The sequence below is a fragment of the Patagioenas fasciata genome, chromosome 22 (genome assembly GCF_037038585.1).
Source record: "Patagioenas fasciata isolate bPatFas1 chromosome 22, bPatFas1.hap1, whole genome shotgun sequence".
Lineage (NCBI taxonomy): Eukaryota > Metazoa > Chordata > Aves > Columbiformes > Columbidae > Patagioenas > Patagioenas fasciata.
The window spans coordinates 2,949,143-2,972,505 of record NC_092541.1 but is presented as its reverse complement, the minus strand read 5'-3'; the positions used below and the strand labels follow the sequence as shown (position 1 = coordinate 2,972,505).

The 23,363-nt window shown below is 51.2% G+C and overlaps 2 protein-coding genes across 2 annotated transcripts; both read left to right on the top strand.

The window, feature by feature from the left end:
* Positions 1-2,237: 2,237 nt before the first annotated feature.
* Positions 2,238-5,103, top strand: HOXB2 (homeobox B2). Its single transcript, XM_065856473.2, has 2 exons — positions 2,238-2,874; positions 3,921-5,103. Exons 1-2 carry the CDS (start codon positions 2,490-2,492, stop codon positions 4,520-4,522), a joined length of 987 nt encoding a protein of 328 aa, XP_065712545.1. The 5' UTR covers positions 2,238-2,489; the 3' UTR covers positions 4,523-5,103.
* A 7,494-nt stretch (positions 5,104-12,597) lies between these two features.
* On the top strand, positions 12,598-14,912 carry HOXB1 (homeobox B1). The gene is made up of 2 exons (XM_065856284.2): positions 12,598-13,210; positions 13,923-14,912. The coding sequence occupies exons 1-2, from the start codon at positions 12,613-12,615 to the stop codon at positions 14,246-14,248; spliced, it is 924 nt and encodes a 307-aa protein (XP_065712356.1). The 5' UTR covers positions 12,598-12,612; the 3' UTR covers positions 14,249-14,912.
* Positions 14,913-23,363: the final 8,451 nt, after the last annotated feature.

Sequence of the window (23,363 nt, the reverse complement as noted above, 5' to 3'; positions counted from 1 at the left end):
TATCCACCTGTGCGCACAGCCAGGGACGTGCTGGATAACCCCCCCAGTGTGAAAAGGGACTGGAGGAAGCTCTCCATGAGAAATGATCTCCTGCTCCTTTCCATCTCTGATCTCCCTTAATAAATGAAGTTCCAGGTTAATAATTATAACCTTCATGCAATAATAAATAACGGTGTAACGGAGAGACAGGACTTGTTTTTCTCCCCAGGCCCGGGCTGGGTTCTGGCCATGCAGAGGAGAATTTACCGTCCGGAGACGCGGGGATGTAAAAGCAGAACCGTGTGCGGGCTGTGATGGGATCGGCTCCGAGCACAAGAGCTCGGGCTGGGGCTTCTCCGCGGATTCTCCCCGGCCCCCCCTTGAGTCAAATGTTCCCAGTGTCGCCCCGCGGTCGCCATGTTGCTGGATTTGTGGCCGGGATTCCCGGGAACTCGTTAAAATGGGGAAAAAGCAGCAAATTCCGAGTCATTTGTGCTGCTGCATGAAAGAAACAGACCCTGGGTTGCCTCACAATTATTCCATTTCTCTGTCGTTCGTTAACCCTGTGGATTTATTTATTATTATTATAAAAGGTGATGTCTTTCCCCTTAAGTACAGTGATTTTTTTTTCCCTGGTGTTTCCGAGTGGTGCGTGGGAAAAATCCTTAAATGCTTCCCGAGGAGGTTCGGGGTGCTTTTTATTTGAGGGGGGTGTTGTTGTTGTATGTGTGTGTGTTTTCCAGCTTCAGTGTCAGCACCAGCAGCGCGAACAGTGGGAGCAGCCGGGCAGAGTTTTCCTTCCCATCCCAAACTCTTTCGCCTCATCCATCCGCACCATCCCTCAAAGAGGAGCCCGAGATCCCCAAAATGCCATTTTATCCCAAACAAGCAAGAAATAAACGGAAATTCAACGGTTATTCTTTACATCGGTCCTGAGGCTGAGTAGATTTATGCTGATTTTGATAAAAGCGTTCACAGATACGAGATATTCAGGGAAACTCTCCCTTGAACGGAGCTGCGTTTTGTAAATGCTTAAAAACGTTGTTTTTCCTCACCCCTTTGCTAAACTGCACTTTGGTCTCGGCTGCAGCTTTCGGTTTATTCTGTGTTTCTCAGAACCTCTCGCCACCCACACAGATGCTTGAAGTGACAAAAGTTTCCAGGCTTGTCCCTGCGTGAATGCGGCCCCGGTCCCTTCACTGCAAAATGGGAGAAATGGAGCTTGAACAAACCAACCCCAAACCGGCCACCTCTCCATTCTGCAGCACGCAGCTTATTTCTTCCCCCAAAAAAGTCTGACTTTAGAGACTTCACGAATTCAGGCGCTTGGATGAAACTGTTTGAATCGTTCTTGGTTTAAGTTGCTCTTTAGCAAAAGCCAAATTTCTTTGCTGAGTTAGGCCGAGCTGTCAAAAGTCTTTCAAGGAGAAGATTGATCGTTTCTCTCTCCTTTTTGGTTTGTGTGGATCCGGGCACTTTAAAGAGGGAAAAAAACTCTTCCTGGGAAAAGGCTTTTCGTTTTATATATTTATTTTGTAAACTCTGGAAGTGGAGCTGGTTATTGGGGGGGGGGGGGGAAGATGAGAAGGAAGAAACGTGATTTCAAAGATATCCGTGACCTTAAAATATGTTTGACCTTTAAGGAAAGTGTAAAAGGTCCATGAAGTCTGGCTTTAGAAGCAGAAGGATTACACTGTTCTTTAGAAATAATTTGAACGGGTAAATCAGGCCAGTCTAACTACACTTGATTTTCCTAAGTGCTCCTTCCCAGACTCAGACACAAACCCCCGGACCAAACGCTCCTGCTGCCTTGAACTTTCCAAGCTCTGAAATGTGTGTGTATATATACGTATATATAGATATACGATTCGCAAACACAGCAGGGCAGTCCCTGCCTCGGCTGCCAGCACCGAGGGTACAAACTCTGGGAGCTCAATGAGGGCGGCTGGAGCCCCGGCACAGGCAGTACAGGCAGCGCAGGCAGCGCAGGCAGCGGAGGCAGCACAGGCAGCACAAGCAGCGTAGGCAGCGCAGGCAGAACAGGCAGAACAGGTAGCACAGGCAGCACAGGCAGCACAAGCAGCACAGGCAGCACAGGCAGCGGAGGTAGCACAGGCAGCGCAGGCAAAACAGGCAGCAGCTCCCTGCCCAGCCGACGAGGGACGCCGGGGCTGGGGGAGGCTTTTCTGGGGATCTTCTCTCGCCGTTCTTTTTTTTTCTTTTAAATCAATTAAATAAAATAATGCTTTCTGTTTGCCACCAGGCCCCGCCTGCCATTGGCCAGGGCTGGCCACGTGACCAGGAATTGGCTGCAATTTCGCCCCAGTCTCGAGTTTAATAGAGCAAGGTCCCCATACGCCTGTATTATCAGCAATATAACAATTATAAAAAGCCCGAGAACCATCATCATCACTGCCATAAAAACTGAGGCCCTAAGATTTCTTTCCCTCTCCCCATCCTCCTCCCTCTCCCCCCCTCCCGCTTTTTAAACCCTGGGCCCTGGAAAAGCCATGAATTTTGAATTTGAGAGGGAGATCGGGTTTATAAATAGCCAGCCTTCGCTCGCAGAGTGCCTGACGTCTCTTCCCGCTGTCCTGGAGACATTTCAAACTTCATCAATCAAGGACTCGACATTAATTCCTCCTCCTTTTGAGCAAACCGTCCTCAGCCTGAATCCTTGTTCCAGCAGCCAAGCAAGACCGAGGAGCCAAAAAAGAGCATCCCATGGCCTGTTCCAGCTGCAGCCTCGCCCCCCGGCACAGCCCGGCCCCTTGGCCGCGGAATTCCCCTGGATGAAAGAGAAGAAATCCTCCAAGAAAGCTGCCCAGGCTCCATCCTCCTCTTCCCCCCCAACATCTTCCTCGGTGCCGGTCCCTGCCGCAGGATCTCCTGCAGGTTCGTATAATGAGGGGGTGAGGGGGTGTTTGCTGAAATCGGAGAGAAGCCGAATAATAAACAATTCCGGGCCCAGAGCAGCCCTACCCCAGCCCCCCCCCCCAACAGATTTTACCCCGCACCTCCCCCGAAACTGTGTCACGCAATAAAATACAGCGCAGCAATGCACACAGAAGGGGAAGGGGATGTCTCCTGCCCCCCGCTCCTTCCCTAATAGAAGACAAAATTCCTGTAACTCCTGCGAAAGCGAAGAGGGAGAGGGGGCCGTGGGAACCGGGCTGTGGGCTCCACCGGGGGAACCTCCGGGAGCTTGACTTTCCCTCACAGCCCAGAATTTTCCCTATTTTTACAGGCTACAGGGGAGAAAAAAAGAGAAAGACGGGTGGGTAATGGGGAGGCCGCTGCCAGCAGGATGGGGAGGTGGAAAGAGCGAGAGCAGGACTCTGAGCGTCCAGCACCGTGGGGAGAGCCAGCTCCCCACTGCAAAATAAAATACACCCCCCAGTCCCTCGATGAAGCAGCAGCCTCCCCCCTGCAGCTCAGCAGCCTTGCCCGGGGATCCTCGTCCCCCGGGACAAAACGTTGAAGGCACAATTCACTGTTTCGGTATTTTAACGGCACCGTTCAGGTAAATGCTCGGGCAGGAGAAGGGCGGACACCGGAGCTCATTGGCCGGCTAACACAGGAATAATGAAATCAAAGCACCGCCGTGTTCGTCCCTCAAGTACCGGGGAAAGAAAAAAATAAATAGAAAAAGCGCAATGGGTCGAAATTCCCCTTATCCGAGAAGGTGGCAGAGAAGGAAGGTCTCTAAACGGAAAGGCCAGGGAGCAAAATCTTTTCTCCTTCTCGGCGCAAGGGGACCGGAGAGTGATTTCCAACCCTTTTCCACAGTGGGAAGGGTTTAATTAAACATTTCTTTTGTCCCGTAGCTGCTTCCCCCTCTTCCATGCTCTGCCTTGCCTGCAACAGGGAGGGGACGGATCCAGACCCTCCATTGCCCCCGCTCCCTCTCTTTGCAACGTGCTGTTTTCTCTGTGTTTAAGACACCCAGGGGCTGGCAGACACCAGCGGCTCCAGGAGGCTCCGAACCGCGTACACCAACACACAGCTGCTGGAGCTGGAGAAGGAATTTCACTTCAACAAATACCTCTGCAGGCCCCGGCGGGTGGAGATCGCGGCTCTGCTCGACCTCACAGAGCGGCAAGTCAAGGTCTGGTTCCAGAACCGCCGCATGAAGCACAAGAGGCAAACCCAGTACAAAGAACCCCCCGACGGGGATCTCGCCTACCCCGGCCTGGAGGAGGGTAGCGACCCCGCGGAGGAGGCGGAGGGGAGCCCGGCGGCCGGGCCGGGCCCGGAGCCCCGCGCTTTCCCCCGCACCGAGGAGCCGGGCAGCGAGCGGGCGGCCGCGGGGGAGCCCAGCGCCAGCGGCCCCTCGGCCCGGGGCTGCCCCGAGAGCCAGGACTCGCCTTTGTTGCCAGAGCTGAGCATCTTCTCGGCAGAGTCCTGCCTGCAGCTCTCGGAGGGGCTTTCCCCCGTCCTGCAGGGCTCCCTGGACAGCCCCGTCCACTTCTCCGAGGAAGACCTGGACTTCTTTACAAGCGCACTTTGTACTATAGATTTGCAACATTTCCATTTTCAGTAGCCACCCCCGCTCCCCGCCCGCTCGCCGTTTCTGCCCCTTCCTGAGCCACCGCCAGGTCGCCCCAATCTTCCGTCAGAGGTGGGGTCACCCCCCAAAATAACCCCAAGCCATCTCTCATTAATCACCGCACCCAGCCCCCCGAACATTTTCTTTTAAATCTTTTCACATTGTGGGACGAGAATCAGCTTCCCAGTGTTTATTCTAAAAGTCTCACATGAAAAATCAGCCCGATTTTTTTTTTTTTTTTGCTAAATGCAGGTATTGAATGATATTTTTATTTTTGTCTTATTTATTTTAACGAAAGCACCCGATGGTTCTCACGCACATCAGAGATGTCAGCCCTCAAGAGAAAACGTTTGTAAATCCTTCAAACGACTATCTCAGGAATCAGAACGAGACGTTTAGATTTCTTAAGAAAATAAAATAATAATAAAAAACAACAGGGGAATTTACCTTCCTCTTTTTAAGTTTTAGATGTAGACTATTTATTCAAATCCTTTAATAGTAAATGGGAAATTATTTATTGTACAATATTTTCATAGAGTAAATAAATGTATTTATAAAACCAAGAAACGTGTGTTCCTATATATTTAATTCAAAAATGTGCTGGGTTTTTTCCCTAAATCGTTTGCTCTTCTCTTTCGTGCTTTACAGTGATGATCTCCTAATAATGTCCTCGTGTGCATTGAGAAAGGAGACAAAAGGAATTGCTCCCAACCAGCATTTCAAGAGGCTTCGAGAGCCAGAAATATTTGCTTTATTCAGTTCTGTCTGCTTTTTCCTCGAGCTCGGTTTTTATTTATTGTATTTTTTACTAAATCAAAGCAGCACATTTGTTTCTAATTTTAACATTCGCCGTTATATTTGGGTAACTCAAAAAAGCAATCCCTCCTAGCAGGCAATGGCCGGATGGAGGGATGGCAAAGGACACATTGGCAGCGCTGGGGCCGCGCCTGCTCCGCGGAGCCCCCGCACATTCCGCGGCCGGTCTGGGGGCGGCGGGGCCGTTCACCCCCCAGCCAGCTCTGCTTCTTCAGCCCACTCCTCCTCCTCCTCTCTTGCAGCAGAAAATAGAGACGTGCCGTAGCGCATTTCTTGGTATTTTAAACGTTCCAGACTACAACAACAACCAAAAAAAAAGGCAGAAAGGGAGGATTCGATATAAGTATAAAAAAATCCACCCTGGGAGCGTGGTGCGTGCCGGCACTTTGGTCAACAAATAAAAGCTACACCGGGAAGAGGGCTGAGAGCTCAGGCCGACAGGCCTTGCTTTCTTTTTTCCTTGTCTCTTTTTCAGCAGTACAAACCAGAACCTCCCCGGCCTTATAAATCCGTGATCTCCTTCTTTCCACGGCCGTTTGTGCTGCTCCGTCCCGCTTGCCGATCCCTTTCCCAAAGCTTTCTCGCAACATGTAATTTTAAATACAAAACTCATATATCAGGGAGGGTGAGGCAGAGGGGGTGGGGAGGCTTACGAATGAAAAGGGGTCAGCGCAGAAATCAATCGCGGTGACACCCAAAATAAATCATATTACGTCTTTGCTAAGTCATTGGTGTTTCCTCAGACACGGCAGAAATTCGGTGGGCGTTCGAGCGGGGTTTGTGCGAAAAGGACCGCGGAACGGAGGAGCCGGGGGGGCGGCGTGGGGCAGGGGGCGAGCGGCGGGGCCGGGGGGGTGACACACCCGCGGAGGCGGCCTTAAAATGGTGCAGGGAGCCGCGGAAAGGAGCGGAGCAGCCATGGCCGGCGGCGCGGCCACCAGCCCCGTTCTCCGGGCTGCGGGAGGGGAAGGCGCTGCCGCGGGGAGCGGAGCCGAGCCCGCTGGGGCCCCCGGCTCCCCCCGCGCAGATCCGGGCCCTTGTCCGCGTTGCTCGGTGCCTGGAGCTCGCCTGGGTGGTGACATCCTCCCCCTCCAGCCCGGAGTCCCCGGGGAAAGCGTGGAGTCCGGGAAGCTTCGCTTAGTCGGCCGATATTCTATTTCGGATTAAAAGCATTGGAGCCGGGCTTGCTTTCTATTCTGGGCTGTAAAATGAAATAAAATGAAACAGAGAAAGCCCTCGACAGATGTTTTCGAAATTGCTGTTCGAAGATCTGGATTATCTCTTCTACTGTAACAAAGAGGAGGTTGATTTTACGGCTAACTTTGTATTTTTAACAATATTGCCAGCATCTTTCCCTACCAAATGAGCAGACGTTTCAGACCTCGTTCCGAGAAGGAGTAGGTTTATATTGAAAATCGAAGTAGCTTGCAATTAAAGTATGCAAGGGAACATTACTTAACACCTTCCCACAAATAGAAGGCAGCGCCCAGTGCACAGTTTGCAGTGCCTGCAGGCGAGTTGCCTTCGCATCCCAGCCTGGGAGTCCGCATCACCCCCCGCATCTTACCGATTCCTCTCCGCTCTCGACGTCCCATGCGGGGGGGTTGGAAAAAAAAAAGCCCAGACACAGCCCAAGTACCACAGAAGGCTATTCATTATCTTTAAGTTTATTTAATATCTCCAGCTTCTGGAACATACTCAGCGGCAGAGTTGGCACTGCCAGACGTTGTCTATCAAAGAGCCATTTGTTCCAGTGTTTTACATATTTTCCCTCTCGCCTCCTCCCCCTCGCAATCTTGAATACAGGCTTGGTGGGGGACGGCGGGAGCAGGGATCAGATGGTTGGGAATGGCCCACGCCAAGAGCCCCGCGTGTCGCCGGGCGGGCCGGGCTGGGGTGGCCGGCGACACTCGGGGCTCTTGGTGTGGGTGGCTTAGTCCTTCCCGGTCCCCTTTTGCCTCTTGTTCCACTGCAAAATACGTGCATATAGACATATATCTCTCCGCAAATCGATTCTTTGCAACGGATTTCCACAAACACACACGCCTTTTCCGTGGGGAAGGGAGGAGGGGAAGGGGAGGGGACAAGAGGGACATTGTCTCCTGTAGGGTCCCCTTCTCTGCATGGGGCACATGAAGGAGGCAGCGGGGGGTGGCACGGAGACGGGGAAAGGGTTTCCACGAACCCCCCAAAGTAAACCCTGACACCTTATCAATAGAAATCTCTAACAAGGGCCCTTCTGCAGATTATAATGACTTCTCCAAGTTGCTGCAGGTCTAGAAAGCATGCCAGTCACAGCCACAGATCAATTCTACACCCACGGAAAGTGACTTAATAAATGGAACCTCGCCAGTTATTATCCTTGCTAACAGCAGGCCCCTTCTTATTTGTCCTAATTAGCAAGACTGAAATGTCGGAGGAAAGAAGGGGAATATTCAATAAAATCTAAATTATTGAATGACTGTAAGATTTTGCCATTAGTTCAGCCATTCTTTACCTTCTTCAAAATGTCAAACAAATGGGGAATGCATATTTGCAACCCTGCCCTTCTGTTCTGTGCAACTGGAGGGCATATATTAAACATATTAAACGTATTCAGCTCTTGATCGTTGTCAAAACACTGCAATTGCCTCACGATTATTAACCTAGAAATATGCAAATGAGATACGTTCGCACGTGTTGTAGGGATGCTGAAGTAATATTTATCTTGTGCTGATCTAGTCTGGGGATGTGTTTGCTGAAGAGCTACTCGAAGCCCTGAAGATGTTGACCCAGCCCCTTGGAGCCATGAGAAGGCTCAAGGCGGAAAAGCTTCTGGGAAGGAAACGCGGGTGAGACAGCGAGGCAGGAGTTGAACTTCAGAGGTGTGAGGTGGGAAGAGTTAATTCACCTGAGGAACCATCCTGCCCTTCCTCCTGACTCTGGTTCTCCGGGAATATCGCTCCGGGGAGTGTTTTCCCAGCTGAGTTTAATATCCTTCCCCAGCCCTGTGAGGCGGGGGGACGCTCCCAAGTCTCCAGCACCACCGAAGGAAAGGGCTGCCAGAGGGAACCACCTTCTGCTCGCCATGCTGGCACCTCCCACAGCGATCCCAGCTTTGCCGGTTGCTTTTTCCCGGAGCTGTCCGAGGCCGGCCCTGAGAGCAGAGCCATCCGGGCCCAGGCGAGGGTTCCCGGGGCGGGCAGGGACCGCCCGGAGCGGGCCTGGACCGGGATGAAGATCCCATCGGGTCCTCCCCGCTGTGCACAGAAGCAGCAGATACAGACCTGTCCCGTGCTCTCACCGAGGTGAAAGGCTCAAATGAACCTCATTAGTGATGCAACCCGGCTTACAGACATACTTCTGCTTTGGGGACCACATAGAAATAGCCGATGCCACTCACAAAGAAACACGACAGGTTCCCCAGAGCCAGTGGAGGGAGAATGGGATCTTTTGGCACAGGAGAAGATGGGATGTGAAGGGTTTGTCTCACCCTGAAAAGGAAAAATATCGAGAGAGGCATTTCCCACCCAAATCTTCCATTCCAAGGGTTGGTCAGGAGTTCAAGAACACAATCCGTGTCCCTCTCCCTGATTGAGAAGGCTCCCACCCCTCCGGGGGACACTGACCACCCGTGCCCGTCCAGGGACCCCACGGCGCGGTCTCGATCCCGCTCTGGAAAGCCCCGCCGGTCCCGCCCCGAGGATTAGTGTAGTTTATCTTAATTGCCTCGTATTTATTGCTCAGCTCGGAGATAGCCCGCTGCTTGCGACTCGTTCAGAGGATTCCTTCTGCATTTCTTTAGACTCCCAAACTCTAAAGCACCTTTTCCATATAGTATTTTATTTTCCCTCTTCAGTTTTCGGCCCCAAATATATCTCAGCAGGCTATGATTTAACCAAGACACATGCCGGGGCTATAAATGTCTCTGACAAATTCTAAGGACAAGTCCTTTTTTTGTGATAACGAAGTCCGCAGCCAAACACGCACCCCAAGCGTCAGTAGCGCTTCTTATAAATCACCTCGCCAGGAGCCAGAAGTGACATTTCTTACTCACAACACAAACTTTCTCCGCAGAGAGTTATATTTAACTCCAAAACGAAGCATCCGAAAACTCTGGGCACTCTGGAGCCTTTGGAAATGCTTCAGTCCTTCTGTGTCGCCTACACAGAAAACTCCTCGGGTCAGGATTATTGCAAGAGGTGTTCCCAGAAGGGCCCTGTCCTACATGCCAGGAGGGCTGTTCCAGAGCCAACAAACCGTCTCTTAGGAAAGGACTAAACCTCGCCTCGCTCCCCGCACAGGCTGCTCAGCCCCGGCTTTGGTGGAGCTGCTTGATACCGCTAAAAGGGAGAAACTGCTCTCAAGAAAAGGCTGATTTTAATAAGATGTCTTGGAACAAAAGGTGGGGCTTTCCCTAGGGGATCAAAAAGCCCCATTTTCCTGATTTAGTAGTGATGGGTGGGAGTGCGTTTTCACCTCACGTTCTGTGACATCGTGGCCCTCGGGGTAGATGGAGGGGCCAAGGGCACGGGGTGCCTTTGGGGGACATGAGGGGTCCCCCGCCACCAAGAGCTCCGCGGAAATGCCATCTTACGCTGCTGCTGAGCCCCCGATTTCTTGCCTGCGCATCGAATAGAGCCTGAGCCTTGGCGTGGTAGCTCTGAGGATCTTCAGGCCCGCATCAGGTGTCGGGAGGAGGGAGCGGTTTCTTTTCCCAGGAATCAAAGAGCTAAAAATCCCCACTCATCCTCTATCCTCATGCATCGCCAGATATTTTCTTTTAAGCCTGTTGAGTGAAAGAGAGCAGCAGCCACCAAAAGGTGTTGTCTGTGGTTTAGGGGGTTGGAATAATTACGGTTTCCTTCAATACATGAGTGAAAATCGAGTAATAAATATAACGAAAGGCTAAGCAACTGTTTGTCGGCTATGTAAGGCAGACCTCTGGTAATTTGCGAATCTTCACCTTTACTTTTTGTTTGATCGCCTTCCCTCTCCCAACCTCCCATAAAGGAGGTTTTTAAGAAATAAATGTGTAAGTGATCGAATGAGGTTCACCCGATACTTGGTTGTTAACAACAACCTGCCCCACCCCCCCAGCTCACCCGTATCTCTGCTTTGGCCCAAAGCCGGGTTTGAGGGGGCTCCCAGGATTGCCCTTCACCCCTGCTCGGATCGGGTTGTTTGCTGCTTTTTATGCCTCGAATTTTGATTCTCTCCCGTTCGATTTTCGCATCAAGCAAAGAAACTCTGCGCTTTCACCCCAGAGCCGCCTCAGCTCTAAACTTTGGTTTAACTTTCACGGGGATGAGATGGATAGCAAAAGTTTTTCCTCCCTAACTCGGCAGCAGAGAGCTCTCGGAGCCAGTTCTGGAACTCCACAAGACAAATGCATTTTAATGACATGAAGCATCCCCTTAATGTAACAGTGGAGTGAGATCATGGTGGAAAATTATCAGACAATATGAAACAATTGATTCAAGGATGAAATAAACATCTATCCTTTTCTTTTTTCATTTTGCACCCATAAATCATCTATTGTAAGCATCGTTTAAATATAATACATCCAATTTAAACACGAATGCAACATAATACAAAAAGCACTCCTGGAATCAAATTAGAAACCGATTTCTTTTGCAAGGGGAATGACATGAGAGTTGCTTTGAATCTTTATAATCGTTTTCGGTTGTTTTATGCAAAAAAGGAGGTAGAGAATTTCAGGGAACATTTGTAACCTAAACTATTTTCTTATTGAATATCTCAGTATCAGCAAAGTGGGCAGAATAAATGAATAAATAGGCACGCATATCTGGAAATCGTTTTCTCCTTATTCTTTTCATTGAAGGACGAGAGTTGCATGTGGCTAAAATTCACGTTTTCTCGGGGGATTTAAGGGAGGGAGAAGGTTGGTGCCGTCGCTGCCTGTGTCGCAGTTTCTTAACAAATGTTGCTCCAACGTGTTGCATCAGCCAAACTTACCAACTCAAGGAGGTGTTTATGCCTTTCAAAGTGAACTTTTGGCCTGGGGGGGGTGAAAAAAAAAAAGAGCCCTCCTGGTTCTTCTTAGAGGCAGAACAACCAGTAAATATCCTGACAAGTAACAAATGACTGTGGGCGTCATATTGTTGGGTGCTCTTGTCTTCCTTCTGCTAACAAGTAAATAAATGTTGCCTACCTATGTTTCCATTCTGTGAGCAGTGGAGTGGCTGTGCTGAACTCAGGGTCTTTCCACCTACTCATCAGCTGGACTCTGCTCCAACCTGACCACAGATTCAGGGGAAACATCGAGCCAGGTTCGCCATACAAAAGCAGGGCTCAAAGTTCCAGCATTGGTTAAAGCCCTTCAAACTTGCCCTGTTTTCAGTGGTAAATGTGCAGATAGGTGGGTGCAGGGGAGAAGGATGGATAGAGATATATAGGTGGACACATGGATTATTTTTCGTTCCTTTCCTCCAACTGCTAAGCTGGGCATGGTATTTCTCCAACAAAAGACATTCAGTCTTCCTAACTTTATTTCATTCCCTCATTAGAATATTGATTTAATTACGGTGCTTTTACCCACACTGGCCCTAGACACAAAGCCCGTGCGGCAAAATTAAAACACATGGAGTGAATTTTTCTTGGGAGCTTTTATGAGACGGCTCAGCCCAGAAAACGTCGAACATGTTCAAACCACTTGCTAGAGAAAAGTTTCGAAATGAAGGAAAGAGCATCCTTTGTGGTTCGGGAGAAGCGCAGTCAGACCTCCCCACCACTTCCCTCCGTCTTCCTTTTTGTTACATGGAGCTGGGACTGGGGAAAATCTTATTTTTGAGTTGGGACGAGGGGAAGTTCTGCTGAAATCGGCTAAACGCATAACTTGGAGGCCTTTTTAGCACTTAAAACAGTCGTGGATAATTCTAATTCTTCCCCCGGCCCCTCTTGCCCCCACCTCCCCGCACCCCACCTCCCTCTTCTCTTTTAAAGTCTTTGAGGAAAGATTTTGACGTATTCGTGTTGTTATCAGATTGATGGGCAGGGTTTGATTGAAACCCCTTTGTCATGCAAATGTCAGGGCCTTGATGGATGAGCTCCGAGATGCGACAAACTTCAGGAGCCCCTCGCTCATTGGGCTGGGGTCGGACCACGTGCCCGCCCCCCCGGTCCCCCCCCGGCCCCGCCGAAGGCTGCGGGGTTCGAGGGCCAGCGATGCATGGAAGGAAGTTTTACAGCTTTGACATACTATCTAAAGGTTGTAGGGCAGGCGGAATCCCCCCCAAAACAGGCTGACCCTCCTCCATCAGTGGCAGATGGACAATACTAGGATGAACTCCTTCTTGGAGTATGCAATTTGTAACCGTGGGACGGGCGCCTACCACCATTTAGAGCAAAGCTCCCCTTCCTTTCCCTCTTGCTCAGGTAGCCCCGCCAGTGACACTTTTAACGGGGACGGGCGCTTTGGCGTGGGGGGGAGCGCGGCCGCCCCTCTGCCCCAGCCGAACCCCGGCTGCCCCCCGCCCTCCGCCGGCCGCCCCGGCCCCTTCGCGGCCGCTGCCCCCGCCGTCGGGTACCCGGCCCAGACCTGCAGCCCCAGCTACGGGCACCCGCAGCTGTACCTCGGGCAGCAGGACGCGGATGGGCTGTACTTCCCAGCGGCCGGGTACTCGGTCAGCCCGGGCTCCAGCCTCAGCTCCCTGGCAGAGAGTTACTGCGGGCCGGTGGCCACTGGCCAGTACCAGCAGCAGCACCTTTACGGGCAGGAGCAGCCCAGCTACTTGCCCGGCGTTTACAGCAACCTCTCGCCTTCTTTAAACGAGGACAAAGAGCCTGCGTGCCCCTCCGAGCCGGGCCCCAATGCCACGCAGACCTTCGACTGGATGAAAGTGAAGCGGAACCCACCCAAGACAGGTGAGTTTGGGGAGCTCAGAGCTGGGCGAGGATGGGTCGCAGTCGGGGAGAAGGGCGGTGGGCAGCTCCTCAGCCCTGCAAGGAGAGGTTGTCTTCCCCGGGGTTGGTACCCAAGGTAACAGGGTTCATCTTCCAGGGGACCACGGATTTAGTTTGCCTTTTTTTTTTTTCTTTTCTCTGCGGAAAAGCCAGCTAGAGATTTTCCAAACACATCTAATGGAGGGTCCCTGAGCTCAGTTTCCCGCAGGCCGAATGTGATTTAAGCCCAGCTCAGAATAGGAAGCGCTCCAAGCTTCCTGCTTCTTCCACATTCGTGGCTTCCATCTCTCCCATTGTTCAACTTCCTTCTCCACAATCTTCCTTAAATCACAGACTTCCCTCCTCCCCCCATCATCACCCTCCCCTTCCACTTCTTCCCACGCACGTTCAAGTTTCATGGCAGTTTGCAGGGAACTGGGAAGGAATGGTTGCAAGGGAAGGGGTCAGCCCTGCAGGGTTCGGGGAGCTCTGTCCCTCCAGCTTGGATCCCTGGACTGGGAAGCCAGGAGTAGCTGAGGATCGGGGGGGAACACGGAGCTCCGGCGGTGAAGGGACCAAACGCTCGGGAGAGGAGGGGAGCAGGGGGAAATCCCGCACCCACAGCCCGCCCTTCCCAGCCAGGGAATTAATTGCTCTGGCTGCTTCTGCCCTCTTGGTGTTTGCTTCTTAACAGCCAAAGTGTCGGAGTACGGACTGCTGGGCCAGCCCAACACCATCCGCACCAACTTCACCACCAAGCAGCTGACGGAGCTGGAGAAGGAGTTTCACTTTAACAAGTACCTGACCCGGGCCCGAAGGGTGGAAATCGCCGCTACTCTGGAGCTCAACGAAACCCAGGTCAAGATCTGGTTCCAGAACAGGCGGATGAAGCAGAAGAAGAGGGAAAAAGAAGGTCTTGCCCCGGCTGCTGCCTCCAGGGCTGCAAAGGAAGCAAGTGAAGCCTCAGATCAGTCCAACTGCACCTCACCTGAGGCCTCCCCCAGCTCCGTGTCCTCCTGAGCCGTGTCCCCCCGGGACACAGGACCAGCTGCTCCCTGCACACCCGGCAGACACACACACGGACACGCGAGGTCACGCAGCCTCCGCGCTGTCCCTTTGGCAGTCTCCACACGAGTGATACCAATTCCCCCACTTGTATTTCTCTCTCTTTATTTATAGACCCTCTGTAAAACACCGGACTCCAAAGGAGCAGCCGTGTCCTCGTACATCCTCAGCAATAGGCGTTTGGCTCAGGGACGTTTCTCCCTCTCCTTTCTCCCTCCCTTACAGGAACTGCACTTTCAACTACAGAAACTTTAAAACGAATTTAGTTTTCTCCCGTGTTCAAAATGTGCACAACGACTTTTGCCCGCAAGAATCCTGCGTTTGATGTGTTTTTCTTCCCTGCGAAACTGTAAAAAAAGTTTGGGGCGTTTTTTTCAGTTTCACTTTTGTTTACTGTATGTATATTTTGGAATGAGATTTCAGGTGCCCAAGATGCTAAAGGCCTCTGCAAAGAACCAAGCACCCAGGAAAAAAAAAAAGGCGAAAAAAAGCGCGCAACTCCTCCCTTACCATTTTGCACTATTACTGCTGTACAGGGTTTTCTACGCGCTCTGCGCCAATGGCTGTTCCCGACCCGAGGAGGAGGGTTGTGCTCTCAGAGCAAAGCAGACGAGGCGCAGCTGAGCTGGGGGTGCTTTGGGGTGTGAGGGGCGGGGGGACAGGGGGGCGCGGGGCTGGGCTCCCCACCACTGCTGCACTGCCTGCTATTTATTGTACGTCTCGCTAGCCTGAAGTCTTGGAGCGAAGTAGCACGGTTCCTGTGCCCCCACCCCCTGAGGCTTATCGGAGCCCGATAAAAACATTATTTAACCATGGCTAAATTTTTTCCCTTCCCCGCGAGAAACTTTAGGGAAGAACGAACTGAAAACCACGGCATATTTTGTTAAAGATTGTTTTGAAGGGAAAAACGTCATCGAGAAAAAAAATAGCGGAATCCCTTGTTTCCCCTCGAGTCCCTTCCCCGTGCTCTGTATCTCGAAATGAAACTACCTCAGTCTAATAAAGTTTACTTTTTTTCCACATGCAAGTTCTCTCGGCTCCAAGCGAAATGGAAATCTCTCCCGTCCAGGGAAAAGCGCGATACGGGCCGGGGAGCCCGGCTGGGAAGGAGGAGGAGGAAGGAAAAGGTCTCCGGCTGCAGCCGAAGTTCCCAAACCAAACGCCCGATCGCGCTTCCTGCGGGTGCCCTGCGCCACCCCCTGTGGCAGGGGCAGCATCGGGCCCGCCGCTGGCCCCGCACCGGGGGCGTTCAGAGCGAGCGGCCCGGGCGGGACGGGGACATCACGGCGCTCCCCACGCGGGGCTATTGCACAGAGCAACGAGGCCTGAGAACAGAAAACCATCATCACCCCCAGTGTAAGCGTCCCAGCACGGAAACAGATCTGCATTACTGAAGCAACAACACTAACTGGAACGGACTTGGGGTCCGGGTTGGGGGCAAAACCAGTTTCTCATTTATACGGAACAGTTCTGTGAGGCTGATCCAACTAAAAACCAAAACGAAGCGGCAGTTTGGTTTCCTCCCTTCAGCTTCCCAAGGCGAGCCCTGAAAGGGTGTTTTCCACCAGTATAAGTAACACACGAGACCAGTTCGCGGGGGATGGAGCCGTCCTGGGGCCGGGCGGGGAAGGGGGGAGGCAGTGAGCCCGAGTATAGCTCTGACCTTTTTACCTCGAAACGCCTCTGGGATTTCTAAACAAGTAAACAGAGGGGCTGCCAGGAGGAACTATTGTTCTGGCTTCGTCAAATTTGCAAACCTTTTCGGTGGGGGCGTGAATGGGGTGAGGAATGAGCACAGTACCTGCTGCAGCCGCGGTCGAGCCCGGCACCCTGCCCCGCAGGGCTCCGGCTGTCCGGGGGCCACCGCATCGCTCTTCCCCGGAGACACAATCTTTCCCCATCTCATACACCTCTCTGGCTCGAAAGAAAAGATTTTGAGTGTCCAATTAGCTCAGAGACAAGAAAAAAGAAAGAGGATGGAAAAGGTGAAAAGAGGATTTTGTTACCCTAGCGGTTTTCAAAGCATCCGAACAGAAAAAAAAACACCACAGGCAGCCGGACTGACTTTAGAACCTGTTGGGTGTGAGGTGGTTGGGTGGTTTATAACCTATTCGTTGAACCAGTGCGATTGAAGGTTTCGTTGAAGCCGTGATTTAAGCTGCCTCATCGAAGCGGGGCGTTGTGCTCCAGAGAGCTCGTGGGTTCCCACGGAGCCGATGTTCGGCCCCGGCTGTGGCTCCGGTCCCCGCTGTCCCCTCCGCCCGCCGCAGGTGAGACGGGCAGCCCGGGCCGGACCCCGGCGAGCCGGTGGGAGCGGAAAGAACGGGACAAAAAGGAGGGGACTGATGTGTCAGTGTGTCGGGCACAACAAAGGCTCCCCGCTCCCATTTGAAACTCAAAGGGAGTCTCCGGAAGAGTCCGCAGAAACGGTGCCGATGGGCCCTTACATATGTAACCCCCTCCGGGCTCCCCCCCGGCCCTTTCCTCTGCCCCCCCCCGCTGCCAAGCCGTGTTTCTCTAAGGACGAGCACCGCACACAGCTAATCTCTTTCCCCCGCGCTCTCTCTCCGAGTTTCTCACGCTCCCTTTTGTCTCCAGAGCCCGAAACCCACCGCTGTGAAGCAGGAGCCGGCGGGAGAGGCCACACCAGGACACCCGCAGCTGAGGGTCCCTCGGCCGGTGACAGATGCGAGGGGTGAGGGACGCCCGTGTCCCCGCACCCCGAAACGCGGATAAAGAGCGGGCACCGGCCCTTCAGTACCCACACAGGCACCTATGGATCCACACGGGACACGACCCCACGCTCCTTCCCACCGTTCATTCGTGTGGACTGCACTGCAAGAGGCGAACAGGAGTCTGTAGAGACTTAGCCCTATCACCATAGTTGGGCTTTATCACAAATATGAGGTCTGTTCACAGTCCTTTGTTTTATATAAATGATACACAACAACGTGGCTATTTATAACCCGGTCCCATATCTCCACGTGTGTCTGTCCGTGGATCCCTGGTGTTGCATTTTTCATGAGCAGGAGGATTAGTCAAGTCCCCCTGTGCATTCACACACAAAGCCACGTCTTAATGGAGATTTATTCTTTTAATATCCCAAAGGAAGGGGAAATTCCCGGTTAAAGAAATGTAACCATGTAAATTCTGAATGGCAGTTGCCGTGTTGGAGCTGCTGTCCCTCTGCGGGAGGAGGGGCCCAGAAGGAATGCCCGGGGTCCCTGTGCTGCGGCTCCGGACCCAGGGAGCACCCCTGGTGCTCTGGTCTGGCGCAGCAGCTCCTCCGGGGCCATCTGTTCCTTACCCCTTGGTGTGAGATGTTGCTCTTCTCCCTAAGCATTTGTTCTCACAATGTGAGGCCCTTTTGATCTCAGAAGAGGACATTCTATTAAAAAAACAAAAATAATAATGCCCTGAAGACTTCCTTACTTTCAACTCCACTTTGCTGGCTGCTATTAACTCTACTCCTTGAGCCTCTTCGCACTGATGGTGTGAAGCATTCCTGGGGGTCTCTGTCTGAGGACAAAACCTCTTCTCAGTGAGTGTACTGTGGCTGGCTTGAACCCCAACAAGCCTTTGATGACTTGAAATGGAGGAGAAAATGGGAGGAAGCCTTCAGGGTTTCTCCAAACTAGTTTGACACAGCAAGATTAGTCAGAGGCCACCCTTTCCCCAACTCTCAACAAAACCAGAGTGGGACGAGGGTGAGACATTTCCACTACGCAGCGAGGAGTCACAACTGAAGCAGTTTCATCCATCTTCGGCAAGTGGCCCCAAGGCAGCAAGGTGCCCATGCACCTGCTTGCACGCTAACATTGCCAAGAGATTGATACACCCCAAATCAGGTAAACCAGGAGGCAGTTCCATGCCTGCAAAGTTTTCTCAACAGTTTGACATGAATACATTTTTAGGTGTCACTAGAATCCCTGGAGAACCTGTGGGAATTGCTGCAGCTGTGGGAAGTGCTGGGTGAGAGCAGCTGCCCTCAGAACCCCACTGGGCAGGGGACCTTGCACACCTCCAGGCCTTCCCCATCCCCAGGGACTAGTTATACACACTGTATTTCACTTGTATTTGTATTAAATATGTAGTATATTTGTTTTTCAGGACTGATGCTGCATAGGTCACCTGGATTTAGGTCAGGAACCTTCAATCTGCTGTCTCATGTCTGACCCCAGCTGTAACGCTCCTGGCTCATTGCACTCCAAGGGCCACCCCACAGTGCTGTCCCCTCGCTCACCCCTCTGCCCCTCGGCCATTCGCTTCCACCAACACAGATATTTCAGCACTGATCAGCTTCAGGGTTGCTTTAGCCTCTCAGGCAGGTGAAATGAGGTCTGGGGCAAAGGGCTCGGGTGGAAGGAACAATTGCAGAAGTGAGTGTACAAAATGTTTCCTTGCTCTTTGGAGGCCTCACCTATCCTTTCAGTTTACACCGGTCTGACAGCTCCATTTCAATCCCAGCCTTCACATGGACTTGTTCAATATTTACTCAGGCTGATGGGTTTGCTCAGAACTTGCCTCCGTCAGCCTTGCTCGGTCGGGTTCCCTTCCCCTCGGGCCCAGGTTCACACAAAGTTCAGCCTGAAATGAATTCACCCAAAGATGGGCCCAGCTTGGCCCGAGGAGCAGAGCTGGGGTCAAGCCTGGGTCTCTGCACCCCAGCCAGCCCTGGCGAAGGGCAGCGCTCAGCGCTCCCGGCCAGGAGCCTGCTTTGAAAAATTATTTGGGGTTAAAAAAGAAAAAGCACTGGGCAGGGAGGACACAGCAAGAAAGGCAGGAGCTGCTTTTCAGTGCAGAGAGCACAGGTCAGCCCTTCCGGGAGGGTGGAGAGTTCATGGCCGTTTACTCTGCCCAGGGGGCCTGTGTGACAAGGTACAATCCTGCAAACTCGGTACAGCCATCAAAACTGCGGTGGGGGGCAGAAAGTGATATATATATATTTATAAAATGTATTCATATCAAGTATAAACTGCACACATATTAAATATTATATAAATATATATTTTTCTAAATTAAAGTATATCTGACAGCAAGGGATTAACACCTAAAATGAACAGAATCAAGACCGATTTGTTTTTGCCCAAAGCCATGACAGGGGAGATGGCTTTAGGTAACAGCAAACTGAAATCTGCCTCAGCAACAATAACAAAAGGCTTTTCTGAAAGCTTTTTGTCAGAAGAGCGAATAGAAATTTGACGCAAAACAGAAATACCGCAAAGACGCTTATTGCAAAACGTGTTCCCATTAAAAAGAAAGAAGACAGAACCACGAGGCAAGTCCAAAGTGGCTCCAAAGGAAATAACATGGGGTTGATACCCAGGGCAGCTCTGGGGCTGACGCTGGGGGTGTTTGAGGGAACACAGGGTGGTGGGGACGGTCGCAGGGACCTGAGGTGACTCAGGATACAGTGGGAGCTGAATCAGCCTCTGCCTGCGGCCCTGGGTCTCTGGTAAAGTGACTTTTGCTTTGGGCACCCGCTGTCTGTCTGGGGCTTAGCAAGAAGTCTGTGAGTCCCCAGCCCTTCCACACAGGATTGCTGAACAACTGGGCGCCAAGTGTCCCTTAAAGTCAGACACGAGCAAGGCGAGCACCATTTTAGTGGCTGTAAAGCTAATCCGACGAGATTTAACGGATTTGTTAATGGCTATAAAATTGTGGAGGTTATCACAGTTCCTGTTGATGGAACAACCTGGCGAGGTGGCAAAACACAGGAAAACAAGAAAAAGGGGAGGGTAGGGAATCTCCCATGATTCCCCCTGTCTTTCCCCCAGAATTTAGCTCAGTGGAAATATCACCTCGTGAAATCTTACCTCAGCCTGTCTTCATTCCCTCAAACAAAATGTTGCTCTTAACCTCAGTTATACTATTAAGTCTAGGACAAAGGAAGGATTTTTTTTTGGTAGTTACTATTATAAAATATTTCTCTGTATGAGTTACTCTGGATGTGAAACACCTGAAAATGTTGGCGTTGCTGGCGTGAAAAGGAGCAATACTCGAAAGCCAGTTCTCAGTTTGAATCCCTTTTTCTTCAATGAGTATGTCAAATGGGCCCAGATTTATCGTGTGTTTCAGCATCCCACACAGCACGGAAACTCTGGGCCTAACTCCTTTATTACAGAAAAGGATATGAGAAAAATGCCCTCCCAATGACACTTTAATTGTGTTTCCTATGGAAGGACTCAAGATAGTTCACATTTAAATGCTGATTGACAGAGTGAAGAAAATACAGCTCCTTCTAGCAGCCGCAGATTATTTAAGGCTCTCATATTTCAAAGGCAACGCTGAGTCTTCTTGATAAACCACTCCAGCGTGTGCAAACAAAGTGGTTTTGGAGCAAGGCTGGGGAAGGCAGAGCTCCCCACAAGGGACCCACTGAGGAGCCGTGGGAGCCGGGTCCCCCCTTCCCTTCCCTTCCCTTCCCTTCCCTTCCCTTCCCTTCCCTTCCCTTCCCTTCCCTTCCCTTCCCTTCCCTTCCCTTCCCTTCCCTTCCCTTCCCTTCCCTTCCCTTCCCTTCCCTTCCCTTCCCTTCCCTTCCCTTCCCTTCCCTTCCCTTCCCTTCCCTTCCCTTCCCTTCCCTTCCCTTCCCTTCCCTTCCCCACGCTGGAACGCTGAGAGAGGGGGAAAGGAGCAAATCCTTCCCTTAGCATCACCAATACCCATTTCCGTAGTGGTTTCCAAAGGATCAATCATTTTCTCATCCCTGGGGAAGTGGATGAGTTTGCTGCCTTCCAGATTCTTTTCTCCCAGCCACTCTCCCCTTTAATGTATCATCCACCCTGAGCTGAATGGCAAAAAATGGTTATTTTCATACATTAGAAAGAGTCCTTAATTGTTCTTCAATAAAAGATCAAAAGTCACGGCAGCATTTGTCTACCATAATTATTTTTTGAGTGGATCTTGTAAAGAAAAAGAAGTTTATGAGAATCATTCTCCACTTTCCCTTTGTCCATTTGCTCCGTGAAAGCTCTCTTCTCTTTATTATTAATGGATTTGGCGAAGCTTTTCCTGCAGTTTGGAGGAATATGCTAGCAAATGAAAGCATCTCATTGATGGATGAGGAGCTGGGCTTTAAATCAGTCCCTACTGATACAAATTATTTTAATATGCCCCTTTTATGATTTATTTCAAATTTATGAAGTAGCGAGCTATGTTGTAAGACTTGATTATGGAGGCTGGTTGCCTACAGACTTATAGAGTCTTCTAGGGGAGCTTTTTTTGAATGGCTTGTTACAATTTCAGCACATTTTCAAGTGCGTATCAAGGAAGGGGAAATCTTTTCCCCTTGCCCCATACCCTGTCTCTCCTCCACGAGAGGAAACAGACAGTGCTGTGAAAATCCACAGGTATTTTAGTGCATTTAATATTGTTTCTGCTGCTCCACCCAAAAAGCCCCACAGATAACACAATCCAAATACAAACCCTTGGTTTCTTCTCAAGCTAACAAGGGGAAGAAGCAGGGAAAGGCTGAGATAAGGATTTGTGTTGTGTGCAGTGTTTCCCAGGAGGATGTGAAGGGGACGGGCACCAGAGGCACCAGGGCTGGCTGGGCTGTCCCCCGTGCCTTTGCCGTTCACTGGAACAGCTGGCAGGGCGGTGACGTTGGTGAGCTGGACCAGACCCCTCACTGCTCTGAGGCCATTCCCGGCTGCTGGAGCGGGCTGGGCTGGCTGTGTGCAGGGAGGTTTGAGCGGTACCAAGGGCAGGAACCACAGCTTGCAGGCAGTGCCAGCCCCAGCGCGACCCCCCCGCAGCCCTCCAGTGACAGGCACAACAGGGGGGTTATTAAGGACCTGAATTTTTGCAATGTCTTTGACCTGCTCTGTTAAGCTCTGTCCAGTCACACATGAAATACAGCAAGAGCCCTGTTTTTACTGGCCTGCACTTTTCTGTCATCATCAGCACTGGATATAAATCAAGTGTGCAGTCTTGGCTATGAAAGGTATGACTGGAACCTCATCTGGCTTGCTTAACCGTCTCTGTGCCAGGGCCTGGGTACCCTGCTGTGCTGGTCTGTGGTCCAGATGAAGCATGTTACAGTCACTGTTTTTGGTGGTCACCATCTCTCAGTGAGGAGAAACATAGAAGTGGTTACGTCACCAAACTAATGCATTCGATGCATGCAAAGTATCTGTTCAGCATCTGAGTGCTTCTTGGGGTCTGTCTCTGCAAGATCAGAGTATTTTAGGCCATTATCAGCATCTTTTCAACAGCTTAACAGGCTAAGTTTTGTTCCTTCTGAAGACCTTTGCACCACTTTAAAACTCAATTCATAATATTGGTCTTGTACAAGCTACTTGAACACAAAACCAACACAGTGATCAGAGGTCAACAGCATCAAGCGCAAACTGCTGGTGTTTCTGGCAACGAATTCAGAGCTGTGTGTCCACTCATAGTTTCCTCGTTCCTGTTCACTAAATGCAGAGTTTGGGAGGTGCCAGGGGGAATGAGCCCCTGTGTGCACTCAGCAGGTGGGGGTGGCGGGGAAGCCTCACTCTGCCCAGGCTCGAGGAATGGGATCCAGTGCCAGAGACTCACTTCACCTCCAGTCTGTGCTCGGCAGCATCACTTCCCATGGGTTTTGTTTATTCGTTTGTTCATTTTTTACAGCAAAACTGCACTTCTGCTTGGCCTTAGATCTGCTGAACTCATTTTACGCAACTTCAGAGAAAGGTTATTCTCAGTATCTCCCAGCTCGGTGAAAGTCAAACAGCAGCATGAGCTTCCCCCACTTTCCCGCTCTCAGATATGTCCAACATTGCTACATTTCTACTTTTTGGCTCAATCTTCCGAAGTGTGGCCACATGACTGTATAAAGGGGGTGGGGAGAAGCATTCCAAGGACATTTACTCACTATCTTATTTAAAACATCAAAAACATTGGGTTTTTTTAGTCTGTTCAGCTCCTGTAAGAGTAAATGGGTAGAGATAGTTGCAAAACTTCTCCTGATATTACTGTCAAAGGATTTTAATAAAAAATAATGTTACACATGCAAAGCGTCCCAGCAAGATAAAAATTCTCCTTGATCTGCTGATAGGAAGGAATCCAGGAGAGTGGCAGATCAAAG